This window comes from Dipodomys merriami, unplaced genomic scaffold (genome assembly GCF_024711535.1).
Source record: "Dipodomys merriami isolate MVZ:Mamm:240054 unplaced genomic scaffold, mDipMer1.0.p SCAF_176, whole genome shotgun sequence".
Classification (NCBI taxonomy): domain Eukaryota; kingdom Metazoa; phylum Chordata; class Mammalia; order Rodentia; family Heteromyidae; genus Dipodomys; species Dipodomys merriami.
Window position 1 is genome coordinate 1,612,567 of NW_027203115.1, and position 22,111 is coordinate 1,634,677.

A 22,111-nucleotide genomic window follows, 5' to 3' on the forward strand; every position below is an offset into this window, starting at 1 on the left:
TTGAGCCACTGCATCACTTCTGGTTTTCTGAGTAGTTTATTAGAGATAAGAGACTTATAGACTTTCCTGCCCAGGCTGGCTTTGAACTGTGATCCTCAGATCTCAGCCTCCTGAATAGCTAGGATTACAGGCATGAGCCACCGGCACCCGACCATACACCTTTATTTTTTTAATTTGCAGCTGACAAGATTCAGAGCGTTGAGAGCCACTCCGTGGAAGAGGTAGGGGAGGTAGAAAACAACCCTGTGAACAAGGCAATTGCTCGCCACCTGGGCATTGATATTTCTGCAGAAGGTCGCATGGCCAAGAGCCGGAAAGGCATCGCCATTATCATCCATGGAACACCTATGTCAGGTAGGTGACCAAGGGTGCCATGTCTCCTATCTAAACTCATAGCTTCCAGGATAAAGATGTTACCTGGGTGGTCAGGGAAGATACCAATCATTTCACTTAGGAACCAGCACAGCAGAGATTATAAGCATGTCCCCAAAGCCAAAAAGACCCATCACACTCTGTTACTTCCATTGATAGCATTGTGCCTCTGGAAAGGTTGCTAAAGTTGTTTGTGGTCAAGTATCCTTGTCTATAGAATGGTAATAAGAGTGTCCTTTTTGTTGAGCCAGGGTCTCACTAGGCTGGCCTCAAGTTTACAATGCTGCTCAATGTTCCTGCCTCTGTCTTCCAAGTTATTGGGATGGGTATATACCACTATGTAGCTAGCAACATCTCTTTTGTAGATTATCATCCCTAATTATAGCATAGTAATAATAGGTGCTTCTGAGGGTAGGTCACATTATAAGGGATTCTAGAGACTTCTGTTTTAAGACATTGAACAAATGAGGACCATAAAACTCAGTGCCTGGTGTTTTTTTTTTTACAGGAAAGACAGCCAATGCTGTCAGCATAGCCAAGTATTACAGTGCAGCCTGCTTGAACATTGACTCTGTTATCCTGGAAGCTATGTCAGATAGCAACAGTGGCCCTGGCATCCGTGCCCGTGAGCTCTGCATCCGGGCTGCAATAGAACAGTCCATGAGAGAAGCAGAAGAGATTGGTAAGACTTCATTCTTCCTGATGTTTTGTGGTCAAGGCAGATTGCTAGAGAGGAAATGAACTGAGCTTCTAGGTCCCCTAGTAATGAAACATGGTATAGCCAGCTACCAAAACTCAAGGATCCTGGCTCCATTGGATAATGAGAGGACCTAGTAGGCTGGAAAGCAACTGTTCAATGGGAAACATATTGAATATGATCAATATACCTGTTCAGAAGTGGATCTTCTTCATGTAAACAATCACAACATAATTCCTAATTCTATACCTTTTAAATAATTAGACTTTTGGAAGGATTGTATTTCAATTAGAAGTAGAGCTAAGAGAGGAAAGAAGAAACTAATCTTGAAGCTGTATTTGCTAACAGTCACATGCTTATTACTTAGCTTGTTATGTGGGTGGGTCTGCTGGGGGAAGGGTAAAAGTGGCCCTAACCTAGCTATCAAATCTAAAAAGGTCTGTCTAAAATCTTGGGAAGTCAGGTGTTGGGTTTCCAAGGCAGCATTTTAGTATACCAACAACTTATGAGATTATTACAATCTAGAAAGAAAGAAGAAAGAAATCACTACCCTCTAGGCTGGAAGAGAAAGTAAACACAGACCAACTCAGTCCCTATTGGCCAATCTGGCAGAGCTCCTTCTTCCAATCTAAATCAGTCCACTAGGTTTTGAGGTCTCAGTGTGGCATCCCCACTGGCATTTTCTAAGATAACTTGTAATAAAAACTCACTTTATCCTAATAGCCCAGGAAACTTCTCTGAACCAAAACATTATAGGACAAACACCACGACTGAGTAGTGAGAACTTGGGCAAACCTACCTCAGATATAACCTTGGCCACCCTGGACATTAAACCTACTAAGACTGTGCGTGGGAGCGTCATGCTCTCCAAAGGCAAACCGGACAGCCATGGCTCTGGGTCACAGAAACAGCATCACCAGCACCAATCCGAAACATCACAGGTACAAACCAGCTTCCCCATGGGGTGGCATGGATCCTTCATCTTTCAGCCCCCTTCAGCCAGGCCAGCACCCTTTGTCTCTGTAGGTATCCTTACCAGGTCAGACTAAGCACTGTCCCTACACAACTCCTTCTGAAATTAGTGCTCACCTAGCTGGAACCCAGTAATTCCTTTTCACTTTATTGGCACTGGGTTGGGTGCTGGCAATGCATAAAGATAAAGACAGCAAGGCCTTTGCTCTCAAGTTGCATTGATGAAGTCTGATGAAGGAGGTAACCACACTTGTAAATATCTATAATTAGATGAGATTAGTTATAAGAGAGGAGAATAGAAAAAATTAAGTTGAACCACAGGAAATGACCAGTATTCAATATTTTAGAACTCCCTAACAACAATTTCCTATGTTCAATCTAAAGGAATATCACTGTTATGTCAGGCTGCAAAAATGTTGGAAAGTCACCAATAGAAGAAGTCACCAATAGACTTAAAGAACAATCTTGGTCAATTAGTATGTACTAAAGGCAGTAACAGAGGAGCAAGAGTAACTCATGGTCATGAGTAGAAAGTAAAATCAAGTGAGTGTAGACTTTAAGATGTTTGAAAAGAAGGGCAAAAAAGAGTAGTTATCTGGGCATTGGTGTCTCACGCCTGTAATCCTAGCTATTTAGGAGTCTAAGATCTAAGTATCATGCTTTGAAGCTAGCCCAGGCAAAAAGGTCCATGAGTCTTATTAACCAGAGACTCCAATTAACCAGCAAAAAGCTGGGAGTGGAGCTATGGCTCAAGTGGTGGAATGCCAAAATTGAGCAAAAAAAAAAAGCCAAGTGTGAACACAAAGTCCTGAATTCAAGCCCCAGTTCTGGCACAAAAAAATAAATTGATTAACTAAAACAGAGTATTTGTTGGAGGAACAAATCCAAGGTCAAGAAAGGAAGTAAAGGCATAAGCAGGTCTATAAGGAAGGAGTCCCTCAAGAAGTATAAAATAACAGTCAACCCAAGAGGGGATGAGATTCCTAAAGAATAATAGGAAGGGAAGAATTGAGTGCAGTTAAAGGAGAATTTAACTAGGTAGGCAGCAGTGGCTCATGCCTATAATCCTAAACAACTTAGGAGGCTAAAAACTGAGAATTACAGTTTGAAGCCAGACCAAGCAAAAAGCCAGATGTGAAAGTATGACTTAACTTTTAGAACACCAGTAGGGAGCCAGTTCAAGCCCCAATACCAGCACCAGCTTCCTGTTGGGTCAATAAAGGTACAAACACACACAGCTGAAGTCAGGATATAAAGAACCTCCCATAATATTCCTATTTGAAGCTGCCAGCAACACTGTAAGGAACATTGGAATCTTCCATTTTGCAATGCAGTTGCTGTCGCTCAGATGAGAAGCAGGGACAGATTAGATGATCTTCCTGGAGTCACATGGCTTGTAGATGCAGATGTTGTACACAAAGATGGATTCTGACTCCTGACTTTTCTCTCACGTAACAGATTTCCTCCAGCCCTCTCCTCTTGGGACCTACACAGCGGAGGCTCAGTGTCAGTGCCAGTATTGGAGGGGAGACTGGTCTGATGAGCTGCGTGCTCCCTGATGAACTTTTCATACAGATCCTGTCAGAGCGAATACAGGTATATCCACACCCACCAGCACAGAACAGCCCACTGAGCATTCACACATGGTCCCATCCTGTGATTGGTGTTTTGGGCCATCTGCCACCCACAGCAGCTCAGACCCAGAGGCCTTGGAGACAAAAGATGAATGTTTTCACCACCAACAGTCATTGACCCAGACCCAGAGCTAGAGAGTAGCCAGGCACTGGTCAATCACGCCTTTAATCCTAGCTACTCAGGAGGCTGAGAGCTGAGGATCATGGTTCAAAGCCAGCCCAGGCAAGAAAAGTCTGTTAAAATCTTATCTCTAATGAAACACCAAAAAAAAGCCAGAAGTACAGAAGAGCACTAGCCTTGAGCACAGAAGCTTAGGGACATCACCCAGACTCTGAGTTCAAGCCCTAGAACTCAGACAAACTCATAGCCAGAGGGAAAAGATTATACATTACATATTTAAATAAAAGCCAGCTGGAACAGTGTTTAATAATATAACTGATTTGTGTTCTAATACAAGTATCTCCTTTTATTAGAACAACCTTCCTGGCCATTGGTCACCAGTCTCTGGACCCCACTTTGAATAAGCCCACAGTGCATTGAAAATTATTCTGCAGTGATTAATATCATTAGAATCACTGCACTTCAAGGCACTGAAATCACTAAGAGGAGGACCTATCTGCTCCTGCTGCTCTTGTTACCTGTTGTGTGTGGGGGAACATCTTTCATTTTCCTGCCTCTTCGATCTTCCCAGACCCTTACTTTTTTCCTTTATTATACAAAGACAGAATCAATTTTTTGCTCTATAATTATGTGCCATAAAAATATGGATGAATAGGTATTTTTGGCACCATTTTGGGGACTTGAACTCAAGATCTGAGCACTGTCCCTTAGCTTTTAGACTTTTGGCTGGTGCTCTCACATTTGAGCTATAGCTCCACTTCCAGATTTTTACTGGTTAAGATTTTTGCTGACATAAGTCTCATGAACTTTCCTGCTCAAACTGACTTCAAACCACAGTCCTCAGATCTCAGCCTCCTGAATTGCTAGGATTGCAGTCATGAGCCACCAGCCTCTCACTAGAATAGATATTTTTATTCTTCTCTTTTATTTCATGACAGTAACTGTCTTGCTTTCTCCAATTTCAGCTGAGTGACTGCTATCGAGGAGTGGTGTTTGATAGCTTGGATACACTGTTTGCTCGGAATGCGCCTGCCACCCTTCTCTGCCTGCTAAAGGCCATCGGCAGCCGGGAACATATATATTTTCTCAATATGGCCCAGGATTACACAGCCATGAAGGCCCAGGAGAAGGCAAAAAAGGAACAAGAAGGCAAGGACTCTCAACTCCCTAGTTACCCTTCCCAAGTCCTAACAGGTCTTTCCACAGGAACTTAGGCTTTCAAATGTGTTTCTCTGATGTGATTATGTACTGGGCAGAGGTGACATTTTTACACTTACTGTTTCATTGGTGCCTTACCCCTACCCTGGAAGGCAGCCAGGGGTTCACATGACTCCTTTGGGGTATGAAGGCCCTGAAACAGAAGCAATCAGTTAAGAGGGTAGATAATGAGTGGAACTCAGTTATCTGATAGCAGACACCTTCCTCTTTCTCTCCAAACACATCACACACCATCATCTCTCTTATTACACTGGCCAGAGGAGAACACGCTATGGGCTATCCTGACTCCAAGGATGCTTTGCTTGCTGATTTGGTGTAAGCCAACTGCATTTCCTTGGATACCATAGGGACCAATGAACTTTTAAAAATCTGCATTCCAATGTTTGACATTACGGGAAATGTTTTGTATACCTTGGATTGAAATCTTCATAGTAACCCTGTTAAGATTATTGTGCCTGTTTCACAGATGAGAAGAAAAGAAGCTCAGAGAGTGCTGAGTGCTGGTGGCTCATGACTATAATCCTAGTTTAGTCAGGAGACTGAGATCTGTAAGATCATAGTCTGAAGCCATCTTGGGCAGGAAAGTCCATGAGATTCTTATCACCAGTTAACCACCAAAAAGCCAGAAGTGTAGTTGTGTCTCAAGTTATAGAGCACACTAGCCTTGAGCAATAAAAAAATTTTTAAAAAACAATTCAGAGACGTTCCCCAGATCCTCAGTTAAAATCCCAAGGCTGGCACACAAAAAAAAAAGCTCAGAAATTTCAGAAGTCTTGTCTTCTATCATTGCACCTATGAAAAAATCAGTGTTTAAAAAATTTGAGTTTTAAAAAGATACCTACAACAACATAGAGTAATGTTACTGAAATTCTCAACTTGAAAATAGACCTGAGATCTGAGGATTGTGGTTTGATGGTGGTAATACTATCCCTGGATAGCAGAGCCCTGCCTCTGAGAAGCCTCTGCTCCAGCTACTCTACTGGATAATCCACATATGAATCTGGGAGAACACAAACATTCAGACATGAGTTTAATCACATCTGCAAACACTCTTCTGCTATAGCAAATACATCTATGGGTCCTGGGGTTAGGATGTGAAAACAGATCATAATCAGCTGACCACAGATAGAACCACCTTCAGTAGTGGGAATAAAGAAATCCCAGCAAGGATTAGGAATGACAGCTGTCTACCTGCTACCTCTTGCTGTCACAGCCTGGCTAGGCTGACAGCCTTGACTTGCCTCTCCGCTCTGCTCCCCTCGTAGACCGCAAACGCAAGGAAGCTCTGGAGAGAGAGAAGTCACGTCTCCAAAACATGGATGAGGAAGAATATGACGCCTTGACAGAGGAGGAGAAGCTAGCCTTTGACAGGGAGGTGCGGCAGGTTCTCCGAGAAAGGAAAAAGAGGTGGGTACCCAGAGACCCACCTCCCTGCAAGACTAGAAAAATACATCATGTCTCTTCTTCCTTCTACTGGGGGTATTTGGGACCAGTGGGGTGCAGCTTCTAGCCTGCTGGCTTCCCTGTGAAGTGCACACAGGGAGGGGCTTATTACCTGTGCTCCTAGGTGTCCACCCCTAGGACACTCTCGTGGCATGGGTATGATGGCTTCTCCCAGAATTCAGTTCATTTTCTCACTTCCTAAGACCCCCTCTTGGCCTTTTGTGGCACTGCCCATCCCCCGAGGTCTGGCTGCCTCTACCTGTGGTCTTCATTCTGAGCAGTGCCCACTGAGACCCAGGGCAGACTTCCCATCAGCAGACAGCCCCTCACTGGGCACCTCATGGGAACAACTAGACCTGTCTACATCAAAAACTCCAGAGACGTGGGGATGCCAGCTCAGGCTCTCTCAGACATACAGGTGGGCTATAGTTACACATGAGCCATGGTACATAAGTCTCTTTGTCCCACTCCTTGGAATTTCCAACATTGGAATTTCACGCCCCTACAAGGTAACCACATTTTCTCCTCTCCCCCAACCTCCAGATTACTCTCACTGACTCCAAAAGAGTCTTTATATTCCCCAAAACCCTGATAGCATGCCATCAGCCCTTCTCCTGCTTGGGCCACTATAGCAGCATCCATGTCTCTGGAGGCATGACAAGCCTAGATTTGGGATACCAAAGGAAACTCTTCTTTCTCAACACAGCTTCTGCTTTCAGGCATTGACCTCATGGTAGACTTAGAAAATGCAGATCAAAGCCAAGTTAAATGGTGCACACCTATAATTCCAGCTGCTCTGGAGGCAGAAATCAGGAAAATCACAGATCAAGGCCAGCCACGGGCAAAAACATGAGACACAGTTCAAGACTAGACACGGGCAAAAACATGAGACACTACTCAAAAATACCTAAAGTTGTAGAGCACCTGCCAAGCAAGAATAAGGCTCACAGTCCAAACCCCCAGTACTGTCAAAAGAAAAGGACAAAAAGTTCATCAATTATCTCTTGCTTGCTTTCTCTCTCCCTCCTTTCCTCTTTCAGAGAGATGTGTGCATGTGCGTGCGCATGCGCACGCACACACACACACACACACACACACACACACACACCACATAGATTAATGAGTTTGCCTCAGTGAGCAAAGAACCACAGTAACCAGGAACAACTGGAGATTCCTAGAAATGAAAGGAGATATGGGTTAGGTATTTTCAGAAGTGCTGGCTCACTTCTTATTCATACATGGTACCCATCACTTGTTCATCATTTGTTCATACATGGAGCTCATCTTTGGTTCCTAGGTCATGTTAAATATACAGCAGTCAGGGAATGAGGGTGAGGAGAAGAACGTGACTTTTAGACCCAGCATCATGGCTCCAAACTAGCCATGATAAGAACTGATATCCAAAATATCATTGTCTGTTGTCTGAACAGCAGATGTGACTATATAAGAGGTGGAGCTACCTCTGTGCTAATACTAGAGACATCTTTAAAAGTTGTTTTTCAAGGATCAAGCTTATTTCTAGCCCTTTTTCTTCTCTTCCATGAAAGAAGATCCAAATAAATACAGATTAAATATCTGTCTAGGCAAACATAACCAAGAGATTTACTAAGTGATCATCCAAAGATATATATGGCCCCTTTCCTTCTTTCTTTCCTTTCCTTCTTTTCTCTTCCCTTCCTTCTTTACTTGCTTCTTACTTTTGTTCTTTCTCTCCATGCCCACGAAAGTTCTGCCCAGAGTCCCTCAGCTGGCAGTCCCAGGAGGGCAAAGGCTAAAGCTGAAGTTTCTTAATTCTGTTTCTTCTCTCTGATGAAGGGAACTTGAGAGGCTAGCCAGGGAGATACAAGAAAAGAAGCTACAGCAGGAGCTGGAGCGACAAAAGGAAGAAGATGAGCTAAGACGGAAGAACAAAAAGCCCAAGCAAGGCCCCATGAAGGAGGAGCCTCCCATGAAGAAACCTCCACCACCACAAAACAAGCAGGTAACATCCTTCTCTGCTCCTTGCCAAATGGCAGAAGCAGAGGGGTAGCCACTGTAACCTACCAACCAATCCAGCATCTTCCATTAACCAGAAAACTGGCCAACCATGTTTGGATGGATTTTAGTGGTAAAACAGAAGGTACAAGGACCAGACCCAGCAATGCTAAGTATCCAATGTATCCTAATTGCTAGCCTTGTGTTTTCCCTGACCACACGGCTTGACATCCCATTCACCCAGTGAGGGCCAGAGAGATAAACCCCATTCATTGTTCAGAGACAAAGTTATAGTTCCAGGGCCCCACTCAGTAGTATCTTATCCATTACAGCCTTTGTCATCAGTCCCTATTCTGGTTGTTACTAAATTTAATTCCTGGATGACACTAAAAAATAGGCTGGTATTTAAGATTTGTCTCCAGGAAGCCCTGAAGTCCAGGGAGACCAGTGTGCTCCTTGACATCAGTCCAGAAAGATACTCCAATATAAGCCTATCCTTGCATACAAGGCCTGAAAGTATCAGCCTGCCAAGCGTAGCAGTCATATCTGCCCACTGTGATAAGGAAAAAAAAACTAGCTGAGAGGTGTGAGAAGCTGGTATAGGCATAGCTGCTTCAGCCCTGTGATACCTAAGGGTAAATCTAAAGCCAGACTTCTAGACAAGATGGGGCTGATCCAAGGAGAAGAGTGAGAGGACATGACAACAGATCAGTATATACATGAGCAGAAGCATTAACATCCATGAGACCCAAAGAGTGCAGGTCTGAGCATGCAAGACTGGGCACAAGTTGAGGATGCACATCTGCAGGAAGGATGTGAACTCTCAGGTGAGAACAAAAGGGGCTGCCCAGGGAGGATTGCACAGACTCCTGCTGTGTGGCCCTGCTCATGGAGCCAGGAGGGAGAATTCAAGTAACCGTAACTTGCAATTACCCAAGTTCAATTTTTAATTTGAAAAAAAAAAACAAAATAATTAGTACATTGATTATTGATTCTGGAAACTGCTAGAATGTCTAAGTGAGAACCTCTAGCTTTTCCTCTTTTGCTCTCTGCTCAGGTGACTGTCACTTGAGCAACCACGATGCTCCCTAGCTTTCCCCAGGACAAACGAAAGCAGGTCTTCAAAACTCCAGTTTGCCAGTCCTTCTCCTGTTGGTTCTTTAGACCAGCAGCTCTTGGCCAGGATTGCCTGTTAACATCCTTGTCAACCTTTCTCAAAATGAACATTCCAGGGCCCAGGCAGATCTACAACAGAGCAGATATAGACACATGATGGCCTTGATTTTTAGGCACAACCTTCGCACCAAGAGAAACCTGAATTTTGAGACCTTGTGAAATAAAATGTCCCCCTGAAGTTCCTATATGCAGATTGTTCACTCTTGGTAAACCATTTCAAGCATGGTTTGTGTGTTTTGCCTTCTAGGGTCCAACAACCACCAAACTCGATATCAAGGTAGAGTCAGTAGAAAGGAAAGTTTCTGTGAGGGAACAAGCAGTTTCCGAGAAGGAAGAGCCCAGCAAGAAAAAGAAGCTCACAGGAGATCTCAATACACCAGGATTTCCTTATGTTCAGGATCAAGAGGACAGCGAAGGGGACTTCCTAAAGGAAAGTGACAGGCAATTGGCCCAGAAGTTTAAACTCTATGAGTTGTGTTTGAAGGATATCCAGACCATCCTCACATACTGGGACAGGAAGCAAGGAATTCAGCTGCCTCCTGCAGGGATGGAAGAAGTGTCCCATGAGGCTGATGACCAGCGCCAGGCCCCCTCCAGTGGGCGTCGGGGCCGCAAGGACCGCGAGAGGGAACGCTTGGAGAAGGAGCGGGCTGAGAAGGAGCGCCTGGAAAGGGAAAAGGCCGAGAGGGAGCGCCTGGAGAAGCTTCGGGCCATGGAAGACCGGAGTGATGTGGAGGGAGAAGTGGAAGAGGACCATGAGGGGAAGAAGGACCTTGGGGTGCCATTCATCAACATCCAGACTCCGGACTTCGATGGCTCCAGCTGGAAGCAGGCCCTGGAGAATGGCCGCCTTCCCAAAGGAGAACAGGTACAGCCTATCCTTCAGGAAGAGTAACAGTGGAGGCCAGACTGTGATAGCCATCATTAAAATGTTGCCTTCTATCAAAAAAGCTATATTCCCTTAATTTGACTCATTGTTGATGCCCTCCTTGGATATAAGACAATAAATGCTAAAGGGACTTTTTAGCCTTTGGCAAAAGAAAATCCATAAAAAGTTCCATCCATCTAAAAATTATTCTATCTCTCCTTATATAAAAAGAAAAATCATTTGTTCAGTGGGCTTCTTTTTCTTTTTGGCCAGTACCAGAGTTAGAACTCAAGACTAAAGGCCACATGCTTGCGTAGCTTACTTGCTTTGTTCAGGTGGTGTTCTGTCACTTGAGCTATGGCTCCAAGCTCTACATTTTGCTGGGTAATTGGAGATGGAGTCTTAGAGACTTTGCTGCCTCATTTGGCTTCCAGCCTTGATCCTCCTAAATAACTAGGGCTACAGGCGTGAGCCACCAGCTTCTGGCAGTTGTCCATTTAATCTTTAGCGACAACCCTATACAATGGGATGGCAAGGCAAGTGTGTGTTGAGGGTCAAGTAATAGACTCATGTACTCCAAAATCTCTATCCCACAAGCCTCCCACATCAACCGATTATTAGATAGCCTTTCACTCATATCTTGCATATGCAACATCCACCTTTGGTGGAGGTTTGAGTGAGAGTACTATGCTTTTGTCAAAGGACAATCTTTTTCTGTGAAGGACCAAAAACCCAGACTTCAGGATTTCAGGCTATATGCTGCGCAGTCTTCATCAGAACTGAGCTCAGCCTCAAAATGATGAAAGCTACTCACCAAAAAGATGTAGCCAAATAAGCACGGCCCTGTTCCACCTAGGTGTGGAGGGACAGTGGTTCATGCCTGTAATCCTAGCTATTCAGGAGGCTAAGACCTGGAGGATTGTAGTTCAAAGCTAGCCTAGACAGAAAAATCTTGAGACACTCTATGTCCAGTTTACTAGCAAAAAGCCAGGCTAGAAACATGGCTCAAGTGATAGAGCACTAGCAATGAGCAAGAAATCTGGGCAAGAGCATTAAGGTAACTGGCAGGCAGACATGCACATGCTCGCGCACCTGCGTGTACCCACACCCACATACACCTTTATTTTTAAAATTTTTTTTATTATAAACGTGATATACAGAGGGGTTGCAGTAACAAAATACAGGTAATGAGTGTACTTTTTGAACAGTGTCAACCCCTCCCACACCCTTCATTATTTTTAAAAAAAGAAAACCAGATTTGGGCATAGAGTACAGTTATCTGACCTCTGGTTTAATTTATCAGGAACTAGGTACAATTTTATAGGAACAGAGACTTGAGAGATTGTTGGCAGGGACAGGCTGGCAAGAGATGGTAGGCAGACGATTGTGATGTAACCATACACTTGTCATGCCATAGTGGTCCAGTGTGGGGCCAAGGGAAGAAAATAGTTGAAGGACACTCAACACCAACTCCAATCACGTTCACCTAAGGCCAGCCTTAGAGCATGAATTGTGATTTTTTTGTTCAGAAATATATGTGGGAGTTTTTTAAGACCTATAGCCAAGAACATCCTTTCCAGTCAGATTAAACTGTTGCTTGAACCTCTGGGTTTAGATAATTTAAGCAGTAAATCACACAACTGGGAGGGAACTCCAGCTCCACATTAAATCCTTTAGCTCCCTGTCCCATAGGAGGGAAACACAAAGACGGTGACTTGTTAGTCCTACTGTGCCACTTGGCCCACAGAATGGGAACTCTGATGGGCCAGATTCCTTTAATAACAATAATTAATCTAGGCATCATATATTTATTCTAAAGACCTCTACAAACTGGAAAGAAAGTTGCTACTAAAATTTTAGCACCTTTGCCCTTGAGGTAGCTGGCATGTTGTGCATCAGAGAAGAATGAAAAAATATCAAAACTTTACTCTTTTATTGTTTGTTTGTTGATTGTATATATATATATATATATATATATATATATATATATGTGCACTGTGCTTTTCTATATTTAACCTGCACCCATCCTTTCTGTTACCTTTGGAAAGAAAGAACATTAAAGCAAAAAAAAAAAAGGAAAAGTTAATGTAGGGTCTAAAAAATGGATAGAAGAACACTATACACAGACATCACAGCCTTGAGAGCCTCTGTTTCAGTTAAACTGATTGGTTAAGTGCTAGTCCATGTACTAGACTAGCCTGCTTCCTGTCCTAATGGAATTTGAAGTCTAGTCACAAAGAAAGACAGTTAAACAATCACAGTAGAGATTAAAGTCTGAGAGAAGTAGCCTGGTCTAGGGTTTAGGGAGTGGAAAGTCCTTACAGAGCTAGATCAGAGGACCTTTATACCCAAAGTTGCAAGAGTATCTCCTAAGAGTTCTAGGAGAAAGGAGGGGACATGAGCCTTTCTCACTCAAGAAAAGATTAAGGTTTGTCTGTCCTCTTCATGGGAAATTAACTCAGGCCTTTTTTTTTCTTTTCTTTTTTAGATCCTGGACATCTTGGGCCTGGGGTCTTCTGGACCACCCACCCTACCTCCTGCCCTGTTCTCAATCATCTCTTACCCTGTGAAGCGGCCACCCTTGCCCCCCACAGATGTTCTCAAACACTTTGTGTTCGTGCTCCCACCATCTGATGACTTCTCCCTGATAGAGGAGAAAAAAGAGCTAGAAACAGATATAGAGCCTGCATCTAGCACAACCACATCCAAGGTAAAGCATCTGGTTCTCCTGGCTTCAGCAGGGAAGCAGGGAAAGAAGGGCATACACAAACCCAGATGTGGCCCAATGCTAAGTCTGTTGTAAAGTACTGGTTCCCTAGAAGCAATGAAGCTTCTGACAAAGGGCCCCAAGTCACACTTACCATATATCTGACCATCCTATTACCCAAGAGGAGACTGAACGTGACAGCTCCACTTTCAACCCTTCTAAGATCCAGGGGATAATCTAGGGAATCAAAGCCCAACTGCAGAAAAAAATTAGGCAAAAAATTAGCTCTTTTAAAATGATAAATATATGTTAGAGACATAACTTAAAGTGGTAGAGTGCCTTCCTCCCCAGCACAAGGCCTTGAATTGAAACCTCAGTAACTGAAAAAGGAAAAAAATCAAGAAAAGGGTAAATTGTTCAAGAAATTACCAAGCAGGTAACATTGTCCAAAAAGAAATGTACTCTTTACCTGACCTATGTTGTAACCCCTCTGTATATCACCTTTATAATAACAACCAAAAAATTAAAATTACCAAGGGAGGTTAGATACTTTGGGCAGAGTCACTTTTTATCACTTTGTCTAAAAATATATTAAAATAAATTTTAGCGAAGTGCCAGTGGCCTGTGGCCAGTATTCCAAGCTACTTGAGAGACCAAAATTAGAAGGATTGTGGCTTGAGCCCAGCCCAAGTAGAAAAGTTCTCAAGACTCTTCTCAATCCATAGCATGGTGGCTCACATTCTAGTTTATGGGAAACTGAAATTAGAAAGATCATGGTTCTACAGCCATGGGCAGAAAAGTCCACTGATCCTCTGCCTCAATGAAAGAAGCTAAGCGTACTAGTTCATGCCTGTCGTCCAAGCCAAAGGAGATTGTGAGCCTCCTATTCATAATTTCCTCATAGCTAGGATGCCCAGCAATTTTTTGTTAAGATAGGAGGCTTACTAATTTTCTTGCCCAAGCTGGCCTTCAACTTTCATCCTTGTGATTGCCACCTTCTGAATAGCTAGGGTTATAGCTGTGAGCCACTGGGCCCAAGTCACATCTTAGGTGGAATGATACAATTGTGGTAGTACAGGATATGCAGGCAAAAGTATTTAGAAGCAAAGATTACTATCTGTGACATTCATTCTAGTGGTTCAGAAGAAAACTCAATAGATAAATAGATAAAACATTAATGCTAGTTCTTACTGTAAAAGACTTCCAACTTTGAAAGCTTTTCTTAATCATTTTTAAAGTAGAAATGATAAAAGACAAAAAATAGGAAAAATAGATTGAGAATCGTGGAAATCACAATAGGAAAATGGGAAGTTATTTAATTAAACAAATGTGCTTATTTCTTCTTCCCTGAATAGTAAGAGACTTGTTTGTTTGTTTCTTTATTTGTTGTGCTGGGACTGGAACTTGAACTCAGGGCCTGGTCACTGACCCTTAGATTTTTTTTCCCAAGGCTGGTATTCTACCACTTGAGCCACACTTATACTTCTAGCTTTTTGGTAGTTAATTGGAAATGAGAGGCTCACAGACTTATCTGCCTGGCCTGGCTTCAAACCTCAATTCCTCAGATCTCAAGCCTCCTGAGTAGCTAGGATTACAGGCATGAGCCACAGTACCCAACTAGTAAGAGATTTAAAAATAAATAAATAGCTAGATAGATAGGTAAATGCTATATAAATCCTAAGAACAAAGAGCAGAGAGAAGGAAGATGGGGGATAGGCTATGCCAGCAAAACATTGAGCACTGAAAGCCAAGTGAACAAGTAGCCTAAGTAATACTAGGGAAGCTGGCAGACCAGCTGGCTATTATAAGGAACTTCCAGGAGTTGAAATTCAACCTAAAAGTTCCTGCCAACTTCCAGTTTGCTCTAGGGGGTTTTGGTCTCCTCTTCCAGAATTGATCTCTCAGGAAATCACTGGCTTTTGTCACTGCCCCATGAGGCAGGCCCTTCTCTGTCCCAGCCTCCACACTCTACAGCACCCCCACCTGCCTATGGGCACACTGCAGGCATTTCTGTCTTCAGTGTAGATTTATGAGTATTCACAACCTTGTGTTCATTTTTAATTAAGATCCAAGAAGAACAGACCGCTTCAGCTAAAGGAGGCAAAATGAAGCTGAAAGAAAAAGCAGAACCAACCCGTGAGCTTTCAAAGGACAAACAACGTCGCATGGTCTTCAAGAAAATCAATACTGGGGGAAATACAGGTGGCGGGGCCCCACTGTCAGACATGGACCAGAACAACTTAGGTGGCCAGCATTCCCAAGACAAGCTTACCAGGTAGGCCCCCAGTGGCCAGGGAGGAGGGATACTAAAGCCCCAAGTTGGGGTACAACTGTCACATTCCCAGTGGGGAATATGACTGTCTTGCCTGTAGGAGCCTAGGGCCCACCATGCCTAACCCTAACAGACAGAACCTGTCCCAGGCAGCCCTCCTGATCCCTCATGACCAGAAAGAAGTACTGTCACTTTAAGAGCCTATGTGGTTCTTTCAGACTGAATCACTTCCGATGGATCGTGCCAGCCAATGGAGAGGTGACATTACGAGTACATTTCTCTTCTTCAGACGTTGGAAATTTTGACCAAACATTTAACTTTGAGATCCTTGGAACTCGTCGCCAGTACCAGCTTTACTGCAGGGGTATCTGCACTTACCCCTACATTTGCCAAGACCCAAGGTAAGTATATTCATCTATTTCAAAAGTCAACAGGTATATTTTGGTTTCTCTCATATTCTGAACATGGTAGTTCTTTTGCCACCCCTCTACACCTTTTGTTTTAGTTATTTTTCAGGTAAGCTCTAGTATTTTTGCCCAGGACAGACCTCAGACTGCAATTCTCCTACCTACCCCTCCTATGTAGCTAGAATTACAGGAGCATACCACCAAACCCAGATTATTGATTGATTGAGATAAAGGTCTTAGACCTTGACCCAAAGCCATAGGGATGACAAGATACCACAAGGTATTCCTAGGCTGAGATAAGATAGAATAAGTGTGAAAAGGTTCTTCCTCTAACCAGTCAGTTTGCTTTTTACCCCAATATCAGGGTTTGAACTCAGGGCCTCATGGTTACTAGGCTAGAATTCTACCCATTCAGCCCATGTCTCCAGCCATGCTTTTTGCTGGTGATTTTGGAGATGAAGTCTAACAAACTTTTCTGCCTGGGCTGACTTTAAGCCACAATCCTTCAGATCTTAGTTTCCTGAGTAGCTAGGATTTCCAGTTGTGAGACACTGGTACATACCTAGATTTGCTTATTTATCGAACAAACAGTCTTTTTTTGCCCTTCCTTTTTATTTTTGGTACTGGAAATCAAATTCAAGGCCTTGCTCAGGTGAGGATTCTATTAGCGACATTTCTAATCCTTTCATTCTTAGTTTGTTTTTCAGATAGTATCTTGTAAATCACATTGCCCAGGTTTGCCTCAAACCATTATCTTCCTACTTCCATTTGGAGCCATAGGCATATACCACCATACCCAAGTTATTTTTTTTATTGTGAAAATACTGTACAGAGGGGTTACAATTACATGGGGAAGATAATGAGTACATTTCTTATCAAACATTGTAGCCTCCTTTGTTTCCCCTTCCCATCCCTTCCCATCTTCCCCCTGCCCCCCACCCAATCCTCCCCGCTCCCCCCCCCCACCAAAGTTGTAAAGTTCGTTTTCGACATAATGACTTGTACATCTCATTGTTGCAATGGGTCCACCTGTATCCCTATTTAAACGATTTGTTTTTCCCCTCCCCCTCCACAAATTATACTGACATCAAATACAGTGAAAGCAGGTGTTATACTGTAGGGGAGGGACATACAAAGCAACAAAGAAATAATCTTATAAATATGTTAGAAACAATCGCATGAAAGAAAAAAAAACATTTGAATACATATCTTAGGGTTCATTTCCCTAACGTCACCTTATCTGACCTTTTCTGCTTGACTTAGACATATACTAGATATTGCAAATAAGGGAAACCATGGGACCTATGTTTCTTTGGGCCTGGCTTACTTCACTTAATTTTTTCCAAGTCTTTCCATTTCCTAACAAATGAGGCAATGTCATTCTTTCTGATGGAGGCATAGAATTCCATTGTGTATATATACCACATTTTCTTGATCCATTCATCTACTGAGGGGCATCTGGGTTGGTTCTATATCTTAGCTATAGTAAATAGTGCTGCAATAAACATAGTCCTGCTGGTAGCTTTAGTGTGGTCTTATACCCAAGTTATTTTTGAGGTAGCATTTCACTAATTTTTTTGTCCTGGGCTGGTCTAAATCCACGAACCTCCTATTTCTACCTCTTGACTAGCAGACCAATTTCATTTTTATGCTATAACTTGTATAAAATGAATATGTGGGAAAGCTTTTTTTCTGAACTACTGGACACCATTGTGAAGTATCTGAATCACAAGTAGAGAAAGTTCACAAGTAAACTCCTACTGTAGGTCTTACCAAAGGGCTCCATTGTATCAGAAGCTAATTAATATCCACCAGAAGTAATTTTCCAGAGAGATTCTTAGGAATTTTTGTAACTGCACAGATTAGGTCAAAAGATCCAACTCAGTTCTAAGAGTCTTCTTTCTCAAGTTCAGACCATACTATATCTATTACATCTATTTATATCTATATACATATATGTATTCATGTATATATATGTACAGTGTGACCATACTACATCTCTTCTTGGGGGTGCAAAGGAGATAAAGCCTCAACAAAGATCCTCAGTTACTGTCTGTAGACACGTGGGCCCTTTGTTGAACAGGTAGAGTGCTGGGCTCATGGACATCACACAATGGCATTGAACTTGCATTCAGGCAGCGTCCCCTCTTCTCTTCCTCCCACATCCAGAATTGTGTTCCCTCAACGGAGGAAGTCCATAAATCCAAATGAATTCATCTTTAAGACATTTATTACAAGCATGGACAAGTTTTACTTTGGGCCACTGCTTTGTGGGAAAACAAGAGATAAGTAAGTACTCTTTTCTTTCTAAGCAGATTTCAGACTCCTGGATTTGGGTTCATGAATATCACAGGGAGAGTTTCTCTGTAGACATAGCTTTTGTAGGATCAATTAGCCCAAAACCCACAAATCAGAAGAACTAGTTCTTTGTGTCCAAACTTCTGCTTAACCATCTGCATGAATGAAGTACCACTTTCCCTAAGAGGAAAGTCTGAGAAATGACTGGATTTCTTAAAAGTAAAGGCAGTAGTTGAACTGTGGCATCTGTCCAACCTGAGATGTTTAGATGATATCTCTAGAAGCCAAATAAATCAGAGATTGGAATCCATTGGTTGGTTAACAAAGGGAAGATAAACCTTCAAGACAACAAAAGTCATGGGTGAAGATGAGGTAGCTTAAGAAGAGACAGTGTAAAGAAAAGAAGGCTCCAAAATGGAGCCCCAAAGAATACGGGGAGAAGCCATAAAGGAGGTAAAAACAATCAAAAAAGGTCAGCATCATGGATCCATGAAAAAATATGGCAGCAGCTATTTCAAGTACCAAAAAATGGCATAAAGATGAAGGTATAGACATCCACAGAGGTCAACACCATGGCTGTCACCAGGGAGCTTATCAAGAGTCCTTTGTGGAGAATCTTGCAGTGAAGCCCAAGCTAAGAGGATTCAATAGTGAAAAATGAAGACAGAGTATGAGGATAATTTGGGGGGGTTCTGTAACAGTATTGGAGCTTGAACTTAGGGTCGGGGCATTGTCCCTTAGCTTTTTCACTCAAGACTGGTGCTCTACCACATGAGTCACACCTCTACTTCCAGCTTTTTGCTGGTAAGAGTTTCATGGACTTCCTTACTCAGGCTAGCTTTTTGAACCATGATCCTCAGATCTCAGCCTAGGATTACAGGCATGATGAGCCACTGCCACTCAGCTTATAAAGATCATTCTTTGGAAGAGTTTGACTGTGAAGGAAAATGGAAGTCCAAAGAAGGCTATTTGTTCAGTTTTTTCTCATGATATGTGTATGCCAAGGAAAAGCAGAAGTAATAGGTTGATGGGTTGGGCCATCAATGGTGAAGCTCCATGGGACAACACAGGGTGCTGGCCTTTGCCAGGAGGAGGTACCATTGTCTCATACGAGGAGGGAGGAAGATGAGATGGCCTCAAGTGAAGGTGTGATTACAGATTTGGTTGAAATGGTAAGAGGGTTCTTGTACAAACTTTATTGTCTCCCTGACAAAATTATATGAGGTCATTTTTCAGAGAGTGGAAGGAATTGGAGGTAGAAGCTTAAAATGTCGAGGAAATGGAGACATAAAAGGCATTTTTGTAAAAAAGAAAGCATATTAGAGGAACAGATAAAGATTGTCAGGCAAAATTGGGGGCCTGGGTGAGGAGCCTTATCATAAACTTTTAGTTTCTTTCAGTGAGCACAAATTTCTTATGTGTATAGCAAGAAGATGAGGTGGAAGACAGAACCAAGATTTCTGCTGTGTTCATTCAATGAAGTGTTCACTGTAATAAATAGAAAATGTTTTCTATTTCCATGGTTGAATTTAATCAGCCATCATTTTCCTCCATTCCCTTATCATCTTCAGTTCATTTCCTGAAATGCTAGACTAGGAAGTGAAGGTGAAAAGGTTTTCTGGTGATGGATCTTCAAGGCCCAACAAAAGGGAAGGCATAAAAGTCAGGTTGATTGGCAGAGTTCATAGGGATTCCCAAGAGTTGGAAATGATGTGTCAGAGAAGCATTGTGGGGTTGGGGATTTCACTCAGTGGAATAATGTTTGCCTAGCAAGTGCAAGGCCCTGAATTTGGTCCTTAGCACAACATCAAGAAGAAGCAGAAGCAACAGCAGCAGTATATATTTAGAATAGCACAAGAATTTACTTGAATGTAAGGCCAGGCAACAGTGGTTACAGTGGTCCAAATCAAAATACAGTGCAAATGGATATTAATTTTTTTATTCTTTTGAACTTGGTTGAGCTCATCAGAAACTGGGAAGATAGCAGTGCCTACCTCAAAAATTTGTAAAGAATGAACCAGGGAACTAACATGCATGAACTTTTAGCACTATGATTGATGATGGTAATTATCCATTAGTTCACCCATTATTCATACAAAGTTTTCTGACTCTCTGATTTTGATGTAGTCTCTATATTGTCTCTCATTTCATCCACCACCATAGCCTACTCCAAACACTTTCAGACTATTTTCCTGACCTGTGCTCTGATGATGTTTATCATGTTCCTTGTGCCTTCTCCCTTGGCTCCTTTTTTGTTCATTACCATTCAGTGAATGTCTTCCAGTGACCCTGGTATTCAACTATGTGGATCTCTCCCTAAAAGTACTGGATAATAGAAATAATCTGGCACTAGTGAGCAAGGCCAGCTGAATCCATATAAGAGCAATAATATTCTGGGATGCTATGATGAAAGGAGCTAATGAGGTCATCTCTAAGACAAATGGGAAATGGCAGATGACTCAAAAGATAATCTCTCCTGGGGATATACTTGCATATTTCTCAATAATCTTTTAAATAAATATAACTACCATTCATTGACTATTTGATCTCTCCATCTGTCCTAAGAGCTTCAGGTGTACGATCTCACTTAAAATCAAGCACACTTGGCTAGGTGATATCTTTTAGGATATTGTCCCCCTAATCTTAGATAAGGAGACCAAGGCTTGTCTGGGAGAAGGTGGAGGTTGGGGTCATGTCGAAGTGGACAGTAAGTTCACAGCCACACATCTTGCATTCTCAACCACCATGCCAATGTGTCAGCATAGCCATACTGTCCTATTGAATTGCCTTGTACCAATTCCCAGGCTCCTTTTTCACAAGCACATTCCTGTCCACTTCCAGGTACAAGTCATCCTTGTTCCCAGGCAACATGGAGACACTGACAATCCTGAACAATTCCCCAATGGAGGTAGAAGTGTTTTTCTGTTTTCAGAATGATACCAAAGCAACTACCTACTTTCTGGAGCCCATGAACATGATTCTGAAACCCAATGAAAAGCAGGTACAATGACCTGGGGCAAGGTTTTCTTGGGAAATTCAAGACCTTGGCATCCTTGGTGTAAATGTATTGTCTTGTGAATCTTCCATCAGCTGCTAAATGTATGGGCCTACCCTACTGCAGTTGGTATCTTTGAAGACAACATTGTCTGCTGCATCAAGGAGAACCCAGAGCCAGCTATCTTCAAATTACAATGCCAGGGGATCCGCCCAGAACTAGAGCTGGAGCCCAAGCAATTACATTTTGACCGACTTTTGCTACACAGGTAAGAATTCTAGATGGTACAAGCACTTGAATGGAATTTAAAGAACATTCAGTTCTAAGATTGTCAGATCCTCCTGATTTACTATGGAATTGCCTAGTTTGAACACTGAAAAGTCCTGCATCCTGTGGAACTCCTTGGTCCCATGCAAACATGAATAGTTCATAAGCCTGTGTAGGTCACAGGTTTTTTTCCCAAATTAAATACATGAGAATTCAATGTAATACATGATTCTGGATTGAATCCTTAACTGGGAAAAATTAACAATTAGAACCAAGATGAAATTTGAATATGAAATGATAACAAGATCTATGTAAAGTCCCTTTATTTTAGTAAGTGCTCTTGGTTTTAGGAAGTATGCACTGCAATATTTATAGGTCAAAAGCACAATGATTTCCAATTTAATTTAAAATGTTTTTTAAATGATGTGGGTTTTTATGAAAGAGAATATAAAGCAAAGAGAACCAAATGAAAAAATGGTGAATCTGGATAAAGAAATACAGAGGAATTTTTATGACTTTTCCATACATTTCCAATGGTGTTGTTTACTTGTGGATAATTTGAGCTAACTTGTACACACACACACACACACACACACACACACACACACACACACACACACACACACACACGTATATATACAAAGTCATCCAAACTATCCAAGCTTCATAAACTAAGAGACTTCAAGAAAA

At 42.3% G+C, this 22,111-nt stretch overlaps 1 protein-coding gene across 6 annotated transcripts in view; it reads left to right on the plus strand.

Annotated features, from left to right (window-relative positions):
- The window catches only part of Hydin (HYDIN axonemal central pair apparatus protein), a 266,122-nt gene that overhangs the window by 189,398 nt on the left and 54,613 nt on the right, over window positions 1-22,111 (plus strand). For all 6 annotated transcript variants that reach the window (XM_070026253.1, XM_070026252.1, XM_070026249.1 and 3 more), the window contains 14 exons: window positions 181-354; window positions 881-1,054; window positions 1,793-2,010; window positions 3,500-3,637; window positions 4,762-4,945; window positions 6,280-6,421; window positions 8,273-8,438; window positions 9,855-10,475; window positions 12,964-13,185; window positions 15,249-15,457; window positions 15,673-15,855; window positions 18,031-18,150; window positions 21,001-21,160; window positions 21,250-21,422. In XM_070026253.1, coding sequence (XP_069882354.1) covers window positions 181-354; window positions 881-1,054; window positions 1,793-2,010; window positions 3,500-3,637; window positions 4,762-4,945; window positions 6,280-6,421; window positions 8,273-8,438; window positions 9,855-10,475; window positions 12,964-13,185; window positions 15,249-15,457; window positions 15,673-15,855; window positions 18,031-18,150; window positions 21,001-21,160; window positions 21,250-21,422 — 2,884 coding nt within the window. The remainder of the gene's footprint in view (window positions 1-180; window positions 355-880; window positions 1,055-1,792; window positions 2,011-3,499; window positions 3,638-4,761; window positions 4,946-6,279; window positions 6,422-8,272; window positions 8,439-9,854; window positions 10,476-12,963; window positions 13,186-15,248; window positions 15,458-15,672; window positions 15,856-18,030; window positions 18,151-21,000; window positions 21,161-21,249; window positions 21,423-22,111) is intronic.